At 39.5% G+C, this 18,623-nt stretch overlaps 1 protein-coding gene and 1 pseudogene across 4 annotated transcripts in view; one reads left to right on the top strand and one right to left on the bottom strand.

Moving 5' to 3' along the window:
* LOC118229223 (PEX5-related protein-like) overlaps positions 1 to 11,729 on the bottom strand; it is a 51,088-nt gene extending 39,359 nt beyond the window's left edge. For all 4 annotated transcript variants that reach the window (XM_035421016.1, XM_035421015.1, XM_035421014.1 and 1 more), the window contains exon 1: positions 11,217 to 11,729. In XM_035421016.1, the coding sequence (XP_035276907.1) occupies positions 11,217 to 11,237 (21 nt within the window). In that variant the 5' untranslated portion in view covers positions 11,238 to 11,729. The remainder of the gene's footprint in view (positions 1 to 11,216) is intronic.
* Positions 11,730 to 13,893: 2,164 nt separating this feature from the next.
* Positions 13,894 to 15,803, top strand: LOC118229658 (annotated as a pseudogene).
* The last annotated feature ends 2,820 nt before the right edge of the window (positions 15,804 to 18,623 follow it).

Raw genomic sequence — 18,623 nt, forward strand, 5'->3', positions numbered from 1 at the left:
TTGTCTTATTGTATCTTTTTAAAAATTGCATGAGATTCAACACCTTAAGTCAATTTAAGGGAAAATGCAATTTGATCAAAATTTGATTGACTCAGATTTCACCAACCTTTTCACCAGGACTAAAAATCCAGAACAAGGAAAATGTGACTAAATTGCGTTGTGATGCGGCTAAACTTGAGAAAAATTATTATTTTTTAAAGATCAAGTGTGTTTTGTCCAAATAATCTTTTTGTGTTTACAAACTTCATAATTCCCACTGTTTTAATAAAAATGCTAACATATAACATTTTCAAAGAAAAGACTCTATGAAAGTTAATGATTTATTTTCATATTTTATTTATTCAATATTAAAGGGATCAAACAGTTCAGTAATGGGTTCCTGGGTTTGCATTATATTTAGGTGTTATGATATGTAAAACTTATATCACATATCATTGTTCTTGGATGCCAAGACTACCAGGCTACACCACCCACTGCTAGATGGTAGCTTGAATGAATTAAGAAGGTATTCTCTGACTTGTCAAGTGGATATGACAAGGAGACAAAAGGCGGATGTACTGCATAGTAACTCAGTCCTTCCGGGATCCTCCTGAAACAGACCCTCAGGGCCACATTCCACATGATCTTCCAGTTGTCCGGTGGTCAAGAGACCTACATCAGGAAGGGACACTGCACCCAGTTACTGCTCCTCTACCTCTTCCTCTTCAGATCAGGAAAAAGCCTTCTGCAGGTCCAGTTTTCCTGGGTGAGCCACTCATACAATAAACCTGGATCTTTCGATGTTCAGGTGGAGCTCGTATATCAATGGGCTCATTTTCTGGTCTTACGTAGCCCCTGTCTTCTCAGTTGGTGGCTATACTGATGGTTGAAATCTGAATGACCCATTTAGACTCATGGAACTTCTCTGTAGGCAAAAAGGAGACTGGGGAGCCATAGTTCTCAATCCTGTTCTGAATTATTTTTTTATTTTTTTTAAATCTAACAAGGAAAACTTTTTTTTTTTAAATGTCTAAGCTTAAAATAATTCCACAGTATTCCATTAAATACATCAAAGCAAACTTACTGTAGAAATAAACACAAGTGTATATTAAATGCTGCATTCACTATAAACATGCATTCACTTTAAATATTTGTAAAAATGCTCATTAGTGGGTGAATTTTCACTCTTGTTCTGCTGTTGTAACTTTGGAATACAGATGCTAGGCAGTAAGAATTAATGTTACCATAAATTAATAATGCATAGACAGAGTTTGAATTAAAATGCTGAATGAAATGTCTTGTTTAATATAAATAAATATGATAAATACTACACACACACCTGCCTTGGTGCTATAACTTTGGAATGCAAAGCACCATAGTTACCATTCAAAGACAATAATAATCACCATGAATGAAAGACTCAGGGGCACTTTGAAAAAAAAAGTTAGCTTGTGGCAATGCAGAGATATAGAATATATCAGGCTGACCATGTGGTGACTATATAATTTTAGTGTTAAGCCTTAACTTTTTAATTGGTTTTACAGGCTTTTCCAAATATGGATACAAAACAATTATTAATACACCAAGTACATGAGAAAACATAAAATAGAAGAAGAAAATTGCACCCAAGAAATAATTTTTAAAAATGTATGAAAAGAGAGGTATAACAAAAACACTTTTAGACCATCCACACCACCCCACCTCTCCTCGCCCCAAAACTCCCAAGTCATCACCCTCAATAACACCAGATCACGGGCCAACCATTAAAAACCGCATAGCTTATGTCATCATACCTCCTGCCCTAACCAATATCAGTCTGAGCATAGCCAATGTCCCTCCCCCGAAGTGTTTCCATTCTGTGCTTTTAACAATGTGTCATAAATCTCTGCTGGAAGATTGTTCAGAAGCACCCTGTCAAGCTTCAAAAATGATTGTTTCTTACTGTAAATCTTTCATGTGGAAGTACATTAAAAATCTCTCTATACCACAATGTAACAGTAGGATCTCCTTGATTCATTTTACACATTTCCTTGCCTGAAGCAGTAATTTATTTAACAACATATATCAGAGAGGGAAGTGACACATCTTCGGAAGGCAGAGCCAGCACGAACCACCCAGGATCTTTCTGAATCATAACTTTTAAAATGCGGCTGAACTCTAATAACTTTAAAAATGCTGCAAGGCAGTTCCAAAATCGTAGGATGTACCTACATTCCCCCAAAAAGATGAAAATAGTTCCCTTGTTCTTCAAGACATTTTATACACAATGCTGAAATGCTACAGTCCATCTAGGCTTCTTGCCATGCCAAAAAAAAACCTAGTGAACACCCTTTTCAATGCCCATAGCGACCTTCCCAGATACCCAAAGGAGACGCATCTGCAGGAAATCCAGAAGCCGTGGAGCGCATTCATTTTAATTAAACTGATCCTGCCCATAGGAGACAGGGGCAGATCATAGCAAGTTTTTTTAATAACTATAATTACTGCAGGAAGGTTCAACTTCCAAAGGTCTTTCAAATTAGAACACATCTTAATCCACAGGTGGATGAATCCAGAATTAGTCCACATAAATGGGAAGCCTTCTACAGAATCAAAATTACCAAAGCTGCCTAACAGCATGGCCTCAGATTTACCTAAATTTATTTTATGTCTAGATATGAGATTAAATTCTTCCAAAACTGATAAAGTAACTTGGAAGGATAATACAGGGATGACATAAGCAAAAGGTTGTCACCTGCATAAAGGACAATTTTATGCACAATGTCCCCTATTGTAATTCCTTTAACATCCATGTGAAGTTTAATAGCCACTGCCAGTGGCTCCAGAGCAATCCCAAAGAGCAATGGACTGAGCAGGCAGCCCTGTTTAGTGCCCCTAGGGAGATGGAAGGGCTCAGAGCTAAAGTCATTGCTGGGAACAGTGGCCATAGGGGAATGGTAAATAGTTTGCATTCACCCCAGGCCAAACCTCTTTAATACCTCAAACCAATAACACCAGTAAAACTTATCAAAAGCCTTCTCCACATCCAAGGGCATGACAAGAATCCTACAAACAAACTGGTTCACATTCTGAAAGATATTTAAAAGCCTTCTGACATTGGATTCTGAGACACGGTCCCAAATAAAGCTAGTCTAGTCTGAGTTTGTAAGATTTGATAAGAATCCGTCTAGTCTCCTTGCCAGTAATTTAGAAAGCAACTTACTTTCAACCACAATCAAGCTAATAGGGTGATATGATCCACAATCATCAGGTGGTTTGTCCTTCTTTGGAATGAGAGATATATCCCTTACAAAAAATGATATGTGGAATTTACCTTTTCAAAAGTTGAAATCATAATTTAACATGTGAAAAGAAAAAAGTACCACACAGTTGCCAGAATCTTTAGCATTATAGTAATTTTTTTAACCTTGGTTGATATTCAGGTTCTTAGACCTCCACCCAAAAAACCAGAACTAATGTCCCTTGGAAACAGTAAGAAAGATGCCCCTATTGACTACCTCTTTCTGGTTCTTATGTTATTTCTTCTGGTTTACTGTTTGTATGACTAAGGATAACCTCAACATCCACAATGAATTGGTAAATTACGTATTTCTTGAGGCAGAATACAAATCTAGCATTTTCCTATTCATTGTTTCTACCTTTGATAATGAATATAATGCAATGAAGGTAACAGTTACAATAGATACTCCAGTCTAATCAATGGACATATCCAACTAATATCATGTGGAGGTTCCAAGCTGCTAAAGTATGAAATGTGGTACCGTGTTGCAGTGAGAACCTGTTTAGCTGTCATTTAGCTATTAAATATGAAGTGCAGTATGCCCAAGGGGTGCAATGCATGTTGAGCAGGAGTGACTTTATCTCTGCAGATGGACCCTCACTCTGAGGTAGATACAATTTAATAAATCACCTAAGAGGAAAAGAGAGGAAAACTTGAGATACATGTAGACATATTCCTACAAAAAGGGAACTCTACTGAAAATCTACCGAAACCTGCTGAAAATCAGGCTAGATGTTACTGGGAAGAATCAAGTGTACATTTCCATACGTATAGCAACCTCTTTAAAATGTTACACTTTAAAGCAAAGTAATCATGGGAGAAAATAATCCATCCATCCATCCATTATCTATACCCGCTTATCCTGAGCAGGGTCGCGGGGGGTGCTGGAGCCTATCGCAGTGTGTATTGGGTGAGAGGCTGGAATACACCCTGGACAGGCCGCCAATCTATCGCAGGGCACATTCACTCACACACTGGCGAAAATAATAAAATGCCAAATTACATTACATTACATTACAGGAATTTGGCAGACACTCTTATCCAGAGCGACGTACAACAAAGTGTATAACCATAACCAGGAACAAGTATGACGAAAACCCTAGAGAGAAGTACCGGTCCAAGTGCAGGGAACAACCGCATAGTTCAACTCGGACCCTGAAGGTTAAACTGATTAACACTAACACAACGAGAACGGCAACAACGCAGTCTATGGAAAAAATACAAGCAGTATTAATTTGCAGTAGCAAATTAAGCAGGGAAAACATATTCTTGGAGTGCTCTCCATTTAAGTATTTTCTGACCCAGAAAAATAAATGTGCCCAAGGATGTTTCAAGCAGATGAATGACTAATCATTATTACATTCATTGCTTTCTCAATCAGATGACCCTTTTTAAAACATGGAATCCTGGTGGAAATTTGCTGTGGTATGTAACTTGCTGTTTTTTTTGTTGCACTAGAAAGGCCCTCTAATTTGTATACCTATCAACATGGTTCATACTGTATGTTGCACATCATAAAAGACACTTTTGAATGGATTTGATTATTTCTCTTTCATATCTTTTAAGATTTCATCCATGAAAGAAAGCTCATTGCTGGAAGCTCATTCAGAGTGTCTAAATATGGACACACATGTATTTGTTTTAATTCGGTGTTACAGACCAGTGCGACCTTACTAGACAGTGCTCGGAATCACAACCTTTAGGAGACATAAGCGCAGCATTTCCCCTGTAATATTTTTTTCCTGTGTATGTTTTGAGGGGAAAGTCACAGGGAAACCGGAAAGCACATTATAGCTCTTCTGGGCCGTCATGGTGTAGTGTAGAGGTATAAGCACTCGCCTACCACTGCAGAGACCCTGGTTCAATCCCCAGCAGCGGTACTTCCGGCTTGGTCAGACGTTCCTACGAACATAATTGGCAGTGTTCGCGGGTGGGAAGCTGGTGAGGGTATGAGTCCTGAGCGTTGCATTAGCGACTCCTACTGTTCTGTTCTGTACTGCTCCCCTCCGCCTGTTCAGCAGCGAGGGGATCTGGGGGAGATAGCGTGAACCTCTGCACGCGTTACGCTCTCCCAGTGAAACTCCTCGCTGTCAGGTGAAAAGAAACAGCTGGCGACTCCACATCGGAGGCTGGCATGTGGTAGTCTACACCCTCCCCAGACCGACAGAGGATAGCGCATCAACCAGGACTGTGATACATACGGGGAATTGGTATAATGACGAAAATGGCCCCCCAAAGTGCCCTATATTGATGGTGTTCAGGGTATTGCTTTAGTGGAAACAGAGTTATCAACAAGCTAAATGGCAGGGAAACTGTCCACAGGGAGTGCAATCCGAGTTATTGAAGCTCAACTTCTGTGACAGTCGCTAGAGAAGTTATTGATGGCGCTATTAGAGAGTCTCAAAAAATATATGAATGAATGCACAAATAAATAAATAAATAAATAAATAAATACCAGCTAAGACTACATTTGTATCCTTGGAATACTACCACTGTGACCTCCTAAGTGCTGAGCATCTGAAAGGAAGCCACATGCAGCATAGCACCATTTTGAAAAGCAGCGTGCGTTGGAGAACACTTGCATGGCATACAGGTGAAATAAGAATTCAGTGGTGCGCTCTGTAGATTCTCCCAATGTTTTCAGCATTGCATGCACAGTAATTACAGCAAAATGTCTCTGCATTAAAAATAAATGTTGTTTGCAGAAACAATCAGCGAATTAAAGAGTTCATGAAAATATTCTCATTACCCTTCAGATAAATTCTTTTCTCCTTTTGTTTATTACTGTGGAAGTGATGTGAATGCATTTTCACAAGACCATTATCATGCTTATTTTCTATTATTTTCTGACATGCTTATTTTCATGCCCAAGTCCTGGGCACAATAAATAACAAGCACATATATTACAGAATGGCCACTCATTATAAAACATGTAATCAATTTTCTTCTGTTGTGTTTGGCAAATATGATCCACTATGTGAAAGAAACATGGACCCTATTAGATTTCCACATAATTGAAAATAGTAAGTGTTACAGGTTAATTTGGGCAGTGTATGTTGAGTTCTTTCAGTAAATGACATTGCAGGGAATCCTTAGCCTCAGCATTATATCTGAATAAAGAATTGATTCTCTGTCTACTGTTCTTGTTTATTTCTCTACTTCTTGGTCATACCAACCAACACGATGGCCTTGTCACGGTTCCTGGAGCTGTTTGCAGTTGAGCTTTTTTTTCTGCTTGTCAGTTATCCTTCGTTGTCACTGTTAAGTGGTTCATTATATTGTTATTGTCTGTTAGTGGGCCATGTTTAACAGGCCATTTCAACTGTCTCTAATCATTATTGTATTAGTGTCTTCTTTACCGTGTTCACTATAGAGTTTTGGTTTGTTCATTCATTACACCTGTGTCTTTGCGCATTTAGGTTACGTGTGTATTTTCTATTTACTGAGGTGGGGGTGGAGATACAATTTTGTGAGGGACGTACTATAACTACCAAATTCCTTGCCATAATAGACTGCACGTCCAACCAGCATTTAAAATAATGGATTCTATTGAGTAGTAAATACAAGACCAGACCTGCACAAGAGGATGGGGGTGGGGGTGGGGGTGGTGGTGGTGAGTGGGGGTTGGGAAAGCTTTCAGGGGCCCTGTCACTAGATAGGACAACAACAGTGCTGCCTCATCCTATACAGTACTAGGGATGTCAACAGTGGCCAAAAATTCAGTTTGAATATTCCTTCAAAAAAACAAATACATACGAATATATTGAAATATATATTACGATTTTACATGTTGAATTACATGCTAGAATTTGACCAACCCTAGAGCTGTATTAATTGTGTGTTATGTCCACGAGACAGCAAACCAATACAAAGACAGACATACAGTATCAAGCATAGATACATTTTATCTGAACATAAATATGAATGCAGTCAAGTTGAGAAAAGACATTAACAAACATTTGAGATGGCTTTTACGATCAAGTTACATACAGTAAACTTGTATAATCATTTTGTTTAAATAAATTTAAGGTGCATAATTTTGAGAAATGTTACTGATCAGGGGTCGTCGTAAGTAGCATGCAAGTATGCATGCAAGGCAAAAATACTTAAATGCGAGGCAATTTTGTCTTCACGAAAAGTGTACATTAAAAGAGATAGATGCCATGTCTGTCCATCAAGTCACAGTATAGCAACTACCCATATGACCCAGCTACTTCCGTTTTCAAGAGAGGAGAAACTAAAATGCAAGATTTATTTCTGGTTTAACACAACCCAAATTGAGAGGAAGAGAGCTGCAATAAAGACACTCTGCATTTTTTTTCTTTCAGATTCTAATGTTAAATTTCACGTTCAAATGTCATTTTTTTAACTGTTTGAATAGCATTCAAATACCGTACTGTCAAACAGTTTAGCCTTTAGTAAAGGCTAACACCTCTGCTGGCTGTGCAAGGGCCACTTAATGTACTGGGAGGACAGATATGGTCCTAGTTCACAACTCATTTTCAACAGAACAACACACATCTTTATGACTTTTCAGAAGTGCTATAGACAAAATCAGCCTTTTGAAAAAGTTCAGGGAGATGTCTCTGGTGTCTTTGGAAATTACACCTACAATCAAAAAAAGGTTCATATATTAATGGTAGGTACCCCAATGGCAATCCATTAAATATTTCATGTTTCCAGGATGCACCATGCATGTATCACAGAAATAGGAAATAATTCTTGCTCATCATTCAGCAGGTTTTATGGTGGCAAGGTCTTTTCAAATGACACTCAGAGAAACACGTGATTAAGGTTTTCAGGATCTGACAAACACAAATGCTCTTTCTACAACCTGCACTTTATCATACTGTATCTCTACAATAAGGGAAAGGAACCTTGACATCACTACCAGGAGTTCTGCCTGACATCCCTTTACTGTGGAGTGTGGTAGCACACACGGAACCATACTATTAGTAGCAATGTTTCAATATAGAACTGGAACCAGGCTGACAAAATACGTTGATGTATTTTTCCACAATGTTTCTCATTGAGTCTGACAACAAATAACTGTTTCAAATGAATTTAACAAGTGATCTTGCACTGGCCTGACTGCAGGCTGTCCAGGGAGGGGTGTTAGTGTCAGACATTGATTTACATTTGTCACACAAAGCTTTGCTAGCTTATATAAATCATATCTTATATAAATCAAGAACTTAAATAGAAAATAGATGATGATGCTGATGAATCTGTGCTTGACAACTCTATAAACATACATTTTCAGGGGCATGTTTGGCATACCCTGTATTTATAAGGATAGTGTACAGTACACCTTCCTAATGTACAATTTCACTTTATTCCGACAGTGGAGCAGAGAGGGTTTCATAGGTCACTCAAGCATCAATACACAGGAGAGCACTAACACATGCACACCGACACTACCTAACAAATCACTGAGAACGTCCGCTTCGTTACAAGGACAAATCAGAAATCTTATCAGCAGGATGTTATGATATAAGAATGTGAAAGGCACAGTCGTGGGGAAGTATTCCTTAAAAATGAGAACGAGTTTGAATAATGGCTGCAGGTTTTATTTGATCGCCAATGATACCAATAAACTGATAGCTGATACTGTGAAGGCAATGCACAGAACATCACAGGGACTGTTGGCTTTCACAGATGTAGCAGAATTGAACCTGGCTAGGTCTACAGGCACTGTCTGAATATCAATAGAAGTAACGCACACCAAATCCATAGGGATTCCAAATGTACAGTTCAAGGATGATCACAAAAGGAGGGTAAAGTAGCTTAATGTAAGGGTTATGTAAGACTAGTCACACACATATTGTAAATACACTTAAATGTAAGTGTACACACAGTCACACAAATGGATATACTTTTTGCTTAGCATAGGGACTAGTTATAGTCTCAGAACTAGAAAAACAGTACTGCATAAAGAATATATCAAAATCAAAGATTGCATACTGTAAATGATGCGCTCACATTGTAAGGTATATGTTAATTTATCTAGAATTTAATTTGAATGTAATATCTGTATAAATTGTACAGATGCATTGCTCTACAATACAAGTGAACTTTGGGGCTTTTGGTGAGTTTACAACACTTTGTCCTTCATTAGAACTCAATGAACTTGAACTGGTGTCAAAAAAATGGCATAATTAGTTGGTTCTAAGAAAATATTTGAGTCAAACATTCTTCCATTCTGTTATAGTTTTACATATTTAGTGACATCCCAGTTTTCCAACCCATAAACAGACTCTAAAGGTGCAATAACACGGTGCTGTGGTAGAGTGGGTTGGTGCGAGGTTACAGTTGGACGGGTACAGAGCATATTTCGGGGGGGGGGGGGGGGGGTTGGTATTTGACTTTGGGGCAGCTTCACCTTGTAAATGCATTGTGGATGCATTATATTTGAAGTGCAAGTAAGGTAAATAGATACAATTTTACTGCACAGATACTATTTTATCTAGCTTTTCACGCCATTTAAATTGTATGCGTCACATATCGCTTAACAAATATACTGCCTTGATACCATTTCATGTTTGTAACAGTCAATGGAAGCATTAAACACAATATGTGACGATATCCAGAGATAAGATTTAATCTTGAACAAAACACACATGGTTAGTTTTTTGAAGGAGAGAGAACTAAGTTTCTCTTTATATTTCCAAAGAAAACATATCAAGCTTTTTCCCAAACAAGCTACCCATTTAGGAAGTGTTGGCTCATTGTATTTGATATAATTTCAGACTGTTGATGAATCACTCAAAACTGTCCAAACAAGCTGTTTTGTGCTTCTTCTACTATTAGACTAATGCAAATGGACCCACATCTGCAATTCAAACACCTATAAGTGAACACAGCAGACCTTTTTTCCACCAAAACAACATATGACAATACTTGGCACAGAAGAAACTACCTCTGTTGGCTTTATCACTGACATCTGCCTGAAGACCTAATTTGATCCCTACATTAAGAATATTTTGCTTCTGTTCTTATCAGGTTATATGTGATACAGTCAGTTACATATCATAGGCTACTTTCTATGCACTACGTGTAGAGCTCTCTCATAATTATTGTAATATATAATATGATAATGTAATTATAATAAATCGAATATTGAATCACGTCAGTCACCTACGACATGTAGGCTGAGCTGATATGGATCGACAGTTTGTCTTTGTGAAGAAACAGAACTGGTGTAGGATAGACTATTTGAGGGTATAATCGTGGTTACGGCGAACTATTATAAAATGTTCAGTTTCAGATAACATTTGCCATTTTTGATCATACTTTTCACTGCTGGTGGCGGCGCTGCTAGCTTTTAGATATTAAAGTAACCAATCAATTGTATTATTATCATGTTGAAGAGTTAGGCTAAACGTGATAACAAATTAGGGTGCGTAGGCGACTGAATTTTGGAGATAGACAGAATGAATTCCCTAAAAATGTAATTGCATTTCCGGACTCCCGCAACTCAATAAAGACCGCACGTTTATTTCTTGCCTTGATTGGTCTTCAAGGTTGAACTGCATGCTGTGCTGTTCACATTCAGTAACATGGATTTGATGTCCTGGTGCAATACGAAAAATGTCAGTTTTATTTATCTCCTTCATATTTTGATGCAGCACACCACACTTCCCTCACCAAAATGTAAACATGTAAAATACACTATCAATAGAGATCCGTATTCACTGCTGGAGTAACGCAGAATAGCCCAACTACTATTTTATTTTACTGTAGGCTATTACTGCTTGCTGGTCATTCAGTTTGTTTGAACAGGATAGTTTCCATCAGAATGCAATTACTTTCACACAGAAATGTCCTGTAGCGCACATCATTTCAATCATTTGGACATATAATGTATATTCTAGGTAATCCCTGCAACCAACAGCCCACTTTAAAGTAAACAGCTACTATAATTGATTTTTTGAGTAAGAGAAAACGGAGACTTTACCTGCGAATGCCCCTGGTACATGTCGAGAAGAAAGTACGATCGCGGCTTTCTCAACGGTAGTCTCTTATTCTTCTTCCTCTTCTTCTTCTTCTTCTTCTTCTTCAATAAAAATGAAAATGAATTTCTGATGAACGCTGGTCAGAGCTGTTCCATAAGAACGTCCGTCGTACACATTTACAAGCCAGTCTGCGGTGTGTGCGGAGCTGTCCTTGCACCGAGTGCTGAAAGTACTACTTTTATGTTTTATAGCTGTATTCCATACGATGGAGATGCAAGCACACGACGGACGAAAGCCGAAAACATTGGTCCTCAGACGCAGAGCTATAGAAATTTTCAGATATTCTCCGGTATAACTTCTGATTACTTCGAGTGCAGAGGCCCGCCCAGATCACGTATTTGACGTTGTTGTATGTCGTTCCTGCTTTTGAGAGCTTGCAATGATCCTCGCCTTTTTTATTTTTCCCCGACTTTTCCCTGACTGGCCTCTTTCTCTCACTTTCATCCCAGCGCAGAACCACTGGGGCCGCCCCTTAACTCACGTGTTCTCTCACAGAGCACACCTTAAGGGAGAGCCGTGGTGTATAAAAAACTGCAGCATTTCAACAAAAGCATTTTCAGTATAAAAATTCCAGGTTACTCATATATGAAAAGCATGTTGCCTAATCTATACACCTGTAAATATTATTATTATTATTATTATTATTATTATTATTATCAATAATAATAATAATAATAGAAAATGCTATTTGATATATTTATTGCAATTGATAAATGCATTTGCTTTAAAGTCATCAGAAACAAAAATAAATAAAATGTATCCTCTAATCCACTTCTGAGCTGATCTAAGGGCTACTTTTTGATCTTAGGGCCATTGGAAATGTAACAAAGTAGGCTACATCCCCAAAGTTGGGAAGTTATGTCAAATTATTCTGAGAAAGTTAGTCGGGCTCATATATTGTCCTACGAGCTAGGCCAAGGGTGAAGTTACCCCTTGGCAAGGCAGCATGCCCCATACCGATATAACACCGATAGAGAAAAAAAAAAAAGAAAAGAGACTCAAAAGGTATATAAAACAAAGACTTCACTACTTATAACAATAAACAAAACAGGGAGCCAAAAAGAGGCCACGACTGGCAAAATCAAAAAACTCAAACACTAGAAAAAACTTGGAACAAGAAAACAAACGACGAGGACAGAAACAGTGAACAGAAACAGGCAGGCAGAATACAAGCAGGTCAGAACACAGGCAGGCAGAAACACAAGCAGAACACACAGGCAGAAATACAAAGGCAGAAAGACATCAAGAAACACAGGCAGGAACAAAGTCATAAACACCAACCAAACGCAGGCAGAAACAAAGTCAGAAACACAAGGAACCAGCACCCGAGTCAGGGAGACAAAGGACTTAAATAGACTCAAAACCAACAAGACACAGGAGGGCACAATTAATAATCAAACCAGGACAGGGTGGGAACAACGAGACACAATCAGAAACAATAATAAAATGAAAGCAATAATACAATTAACAGGGGAATGAGCAGGACACAAAACAGAAGTGCCGCCATCTGGCGGCCCAACAAGGAAAAACAGAGACAGAAACACAGAACCATGACAGATAGTTTGGCATTTCCTGCCTGTTTTCATCATCACAAATGCTCCAAGCCCAATATGTCTCCCCATTGGACATTTAAAGTACATCAGCCAATAAAAACATTGGATGCACATGCAAAATGACATATATAGAAGTGTACTTGTTTAAAAGAGCAATACTTTGAAATTCATATGTCTCCTGCACAAGTAGCTCACTGGATAGTGTGTCTGTCTGTGACACTTTTGGATGACTGACAGGCTAGGTTTGTGCCCCCCTCAGACTCATGAAAACCTCTTTCTCATTAAACTGCCTTCCTAGGTAACTAAAAATAAAACATTTAAACTATTAGTTTTGCATCTGTATAATCTTTGTGGGGAAACCCATTTATTTTTCCATATTTATACAACTACAAATAAAATATACACAGTTCCGAGATTAACGTTAGCGAGCTTGCTAACCAGATGACAGACCGACTGTATGACAGTACAGACGGCTGTAAAATTAAACTCAATAATCAGCGTTGCCCTTCGGTTCAGTAGATAATGTTACCGGTCATATAGAAACTGATGCAAGATAATGACTTCTTCACAGCATGTATATCCATTTTCTTAAAAAGTGTCAAATACACTGCTCTGCCATTTCTACTTTTCAGTACTTTTTATCTAGGCTACCATGGCTATACAGTGCAATGTCACATTTCCACATTTTCATGTTAGCTAGCCCTATCCTCTGCCAACTTACAAACAATTCGTAGGTCTGCCCTGTACAATCGTCCATTAAAACGCTTACATTTAAAAATATGAAATACACTTTCATTTATTTGTCATTCATGGTAAAGGAAAAATGATTATATCAATGTGTTTTTTTTTCAGCAAGAATGTGTGTTTGCATGTATGTATGTGTATGCATGTCTCTCAGCCTACATTTATATGAATTACTATTATCACTAACTCATTACAAACAAAAAGAAAGGATATCTGATGATATCTGATGTTTCATGTAACAACAATATTGTTGTTACATGAAACAATATTGCCTATCTTAGCTCAGACAAATTAAAGCTGTATTCCAAAGCAATGCTACTGAATGTTTCCTAAATTCTTTCAAGTCACCTCTGGAACTACAACATCAGCATGGCACCGGTTGGAGAAGGGGATAATCACTGGATGTACCATTTCAGTGATCCTGTTTGCCTTAGCTATGAACATGCTGGTTAAGTCGGCAGAAGTGGAGTGTAGAGTCCCCCTGACTAAGTCTGGTGTCTGACAGTCCCCCATTAGAACTTTCATGGATGACCTGATGGTGACAACTACATCGGTGCCTGGATACAGGATGAGGCCTTGAGGGACTCATTACCTGGGCACGGATTAGCATCAAGTCAGCAAAGTCCAGGTCACTGGTTGTAAAGTGAGGGAAGGTAACAGACAAGTTCCGCTTCTCCCTAGGTATCCAGATCCCATCTGTCATGAGAAGCCAGTCAAGAGCCTAGGCAAGGTATTTGACTGCACCCTGAAGGACACCACATCACCTCAGACAACCAGCAAGGAGTTGGATTCATGGCTGATGGCAGTGGACAAATCAGGGCTGCCAGGGAGATCAATGCCTGGATATACCAGCAAGGCATCCTCACTTGTCTCCTGTAGCCCTTGCTAGTTTATGAGCTCCCACTGACAACTGTCAAGAGCTTTGTAAGGAACGTCAGCCAATTCCTCCACAGATGGCTGGGCCTGCCACGAAGCCTGAGCAGCATCACCTTGTATGAGCAGAAGAACAAGCTACGGCTCCCATTCAGCAGCCTGACTGAGAAGGTCATGGTCACCCATGCAAGAGAGGTGCTGCAATACAGAGACTCCACCGACACCAGAGTCTCTACAGCCGGCATTGAAGTGAGGACTGGGAGGAAGTGGAGGGCGCAGGAGGCAGTGGAACAGGCTGAGTCACGACTGCGGCACAGCGTGCTGGTGGGATCAGTGGCCTCTGGATATGCAGGGCTTTGTAGTGTCCCAAGACCTTGTTATGACAAGGCCCAAGGCAAAGAGAGGCGTCATCTGGTTCAGGAAGGGGTGCAAGCATGGGTGGAGGACATTCGATCCAGTAGGATGGCGGAGATACGGCAGCAGGGCGCATGGACCATATGGGAGCAAGTGACAGAGCGGAAGATCTTTTGGTAGGAGCTTTGGAAGGCTGAGCCACTCTGGATCAAGTTCATGATCCAGTCGGTCTATGACGTTCTCCCCAGCCCAGCTAACCTTTACTGCTTAGGTATGGTTGAGACACCAACATGCACACTATGCCAGAGAAGAGGATCACTTGAACACATCCTCAGCTGTTGCCTGAAGGCCCTGTGAGAGGGACGTTGTCGCTGGCATCACGACCAGGTCCTGAAGGTGATAGCAGATACCATCTGCACTGGCTTCAGCCAGGCCAAGCGACACCGCCCAGAAAAATGGGCCATTATGTTTGTTAAGGCAGGGGAGAAGCCCCAGGCTCAGTCAAGAGTACAGGGTGGGCTCCTTGTCACAGCAATGGACTGGCAGCTGAAAGTTGATCTGGGGAACCAGCTCAAGTTCTCAGACACCATCGCAATGACCACGCTCAGGCCAGACATGGTCCTGATGTCTGAAATATCAAGACAGATGGTCCTGCTGGAGCTGACTGTTCCCTGGGAAGACCGAATGGGGGAGGCCTTTGAGAGGAAGAGGGCCAAGTATGAGGACCTGGTTAGCGAGTGCCGGAGGCAGGGATGAAGGGCACAATGTCTTCCTACGGAGGTGGGCTGCAGAGGCTTTACAGGCCAGTCTTTCCACAGGGCCCTCAAGCTCCTTGGCATTATAGGACTGCACAGCAGAAAAGCCATGAAGAACACCACTGAGGCCATAGAGAGGGTGTCAAGATGGCTGTGGATCAAGAGGAGGGATCCGTGGACAACACATGCTACATGGACACAAGCTAGGGCCTGTAAACCCTGGCTGGGTTGCCTGGGTGATGGTGTATGATTGTTGAAAGACCCGAAACACTCCATGGCCCCAGGTTACATCACTGATGATGTGTCCAAGTGGAACGCAAGATGTGTGAAATAAATATCAACAGTTAAAACACCTCACTTGTAAAATATGTAAAATATATTTATCTGATTTAATTTGGTAATTATTATCAAATGCATCAATTATCAATTAAATCAGCAAATTCATTAATAGGAAGAGTAAACTGTTGGATCAAAGTGTACAGCTTTTAATGAACATATTAAGTTACAACAAATATTCACATCTAATCTAAAGACAAGGTTGAACTAGCTTAAAACAATTAACAAAGGTTACAGACATGGATAGTCAAACAAGAATGAAAGAAGATATCAATCCACAGCTTATGACCCATAATCACCCTAGAATGTGCAAAGATGAAAATTCAAATACCAAAAGACAGCAGAGTATTCCAAAAGACCAGAGATGAAGTGTACAATAGAATGCCAGACAAACGTGTAGGACTCAGATGGCCACTTCTAACCTACAAACCTACAGTTATCCCAAAAACTGACTGCAAACTAAATGGAGGCCGCATATTTTATGTAGACATACACTGGCACACATCCTCTGCTGTGACACACACACACACACACACACAGACCCACACTCACATACAGACACGCACATTCACACCTCCAGTGGTAACCCCCCCCCCCCCCCCCCCCCCCCGCCGCCAAATCGCCAGGCTATGCTGGCTGAGCACTTTGAAGTTCACTATGGCTGAGAACAGCCAAATGTAGAATTAGATGTCAGACAATATTTATTGTTTTAAACTGACATTCTCAATTTTTTTTTTCATTTTTATCTTATTAAATTCAAAGAAACCACATAGAAAAAAGCAGAAAGCAAATACAGATGACCAATAACAAACAGAAACAAAACAAAAACCAAATGTACACTGGCGTAATCACTGGTTACAAAATACATCTCTCAAAAGTGTCATTCCTCTTTCATTAAAAGTTAAAAGTGGGTAAATTTGACCCAAACTGAACACAAAGGTTAAACAAAAATGAATATGATAATTACTGAAAAGGACAGAATGAGACCATTCTAGATGTTCAGATGTGCAGAAAGTGTGTTGACTTTATCTGTACTAGCATAAAGAAAACAACAATGGCATCAATGACAATTCTGAAATATAAATTGAAAAATTTCTTTCAAAGTACTTTGAAAGACTCTGCTTATACTGAGTCACATTAGAAAGCCACTTTTGCTAAAAACGTGTGTCATATGATTAATTTGTAAACTGTAAGATTGCTTAACTTTGTTACAAGCAAGGGAAGGGCGGTTAAGAGCTTCAGAATTAATGACCAGTTCCCAAAGGAAATCTGTGAAAGATGTAAAAAGCATTTCCCTGTGCTCAAAGAAAACAGACACTTGGCAAATGCATCTCGTTGTTCTGTATATTGGCAGGCAAACTTTGATAATGAATAAATGATAATAAAAATGTTATACCATGCCCATCCTAGAAATGCTGCTATTATTTTGTAAAACCTTTTATATACAGCATTTGAATGGAAGATAAGTAGTATGTCACCTTACAGATATTTGCTCGCTTTGCGTGTGTTGTCAACCACTGTTCTTTTCAAGAGTTTTTATAAAACAATGCAATGCTACTCTCTCCTGTCAGAGGTCTGCTTGTATTACAGTACTGGGAATTTACTATCTGGTCATATGACCATGCGTTTGGCTATTTTTAGCCTTTCTTCATGCTAAATGAGTAATCAGGTGGTGTTGGCTTGCCAGTGTACTTAAAATATGTATTTCTTTGTGTTTTATTGACTTCTTTTTTATGATCTTACCATAAAAGAAGACCTATTAGGCTAATTATTACTACATCTGCAATTATTTATTAACAAACTATTCCTTGTGTTCAGATCTCCCTCCTGTTCTTGGCATTCACTGAGGAAGTGATGTGGTCAATCACCCATCAGGGGGCGCAACAGCATTATATGCAAACTTGAACTCCACTCCTGCATTAACACTCAACAAAATGGTACAACTTTTTTCTTTCTCATCTTTTGTCAGATCTGGTCTGTGGTCACCAGGGTTGGTCATATGCTACACTTCTAAAGATGTCTCTGCTGGAATGATTATGCAACTGGCAGCCACTTTAGTCATATAATAACTTTAGTTAGCCAGCCATTTCAAATGTGCATTTTTGTGCCTACAGCAGATACCATCAGGAAAGTGACATTCTGTACATATTTTGTGTATTTCTGCATAGAAGAATTTACATTTTGCCAGTACATCAAGTAATTGTAATTCTAAGCCAAGTTCAGATCAAAATGAGAATGTGGGGAAGTTTCCTATTGGATGCCCCTCCAGTGAAGAAAATGTGATGTGGTGCCAAATAGGTGCCCTTACAATGGGATAAACTTGAGGTTCCCTACAGGTGCCTTTCTGATGAAAAAAAAACTCATGAAGTGCCCTGCCAAGTGAGAAAACATGTTGCATCATAATCATATTTTTTGTGGCTTTTTCAGCTTTATTTGGATAGAACAGTGTAGAGAGACAGGAAGAATTAGGAAGAGAGAGGCGTGCGACAAAGGTTGGCGGTCGGATTTGAACCACCGACGCCATGGCTCGCATTGAGCATATGAATAGAGCTCTATGGACTGGGCCTCTAGAGGCCCAGTCCATAGCTTTTTGCTTGTTGGGGAGGCCCCAGTTTATGCATTAGATGCCTTTTTATGTTTTCGCCCCTGCCCTTCAAACAGCCTGAGTCCGCTACTGCCTGGGTTATATCAATCAAGAATAAAAATAAATTGTATGCTAAATTTTAGGCTTCAG

This window comes from Anguilla anguilla, chromosome 6 (genome assembly GCF_013347855.1).
Source record: "Anguilla anguilla isolate fAngAng1 chromosome 6, fAngAng1.pri, whole genome shotgun sequence".
Classification (NCBI taxonomy): domain Eukaryota; kingdom Metazoa; phylum Chordata; class Actinopteri; order Anguilliformes; family Anguillidae; genus Anguilla; species Anguilla anguilla.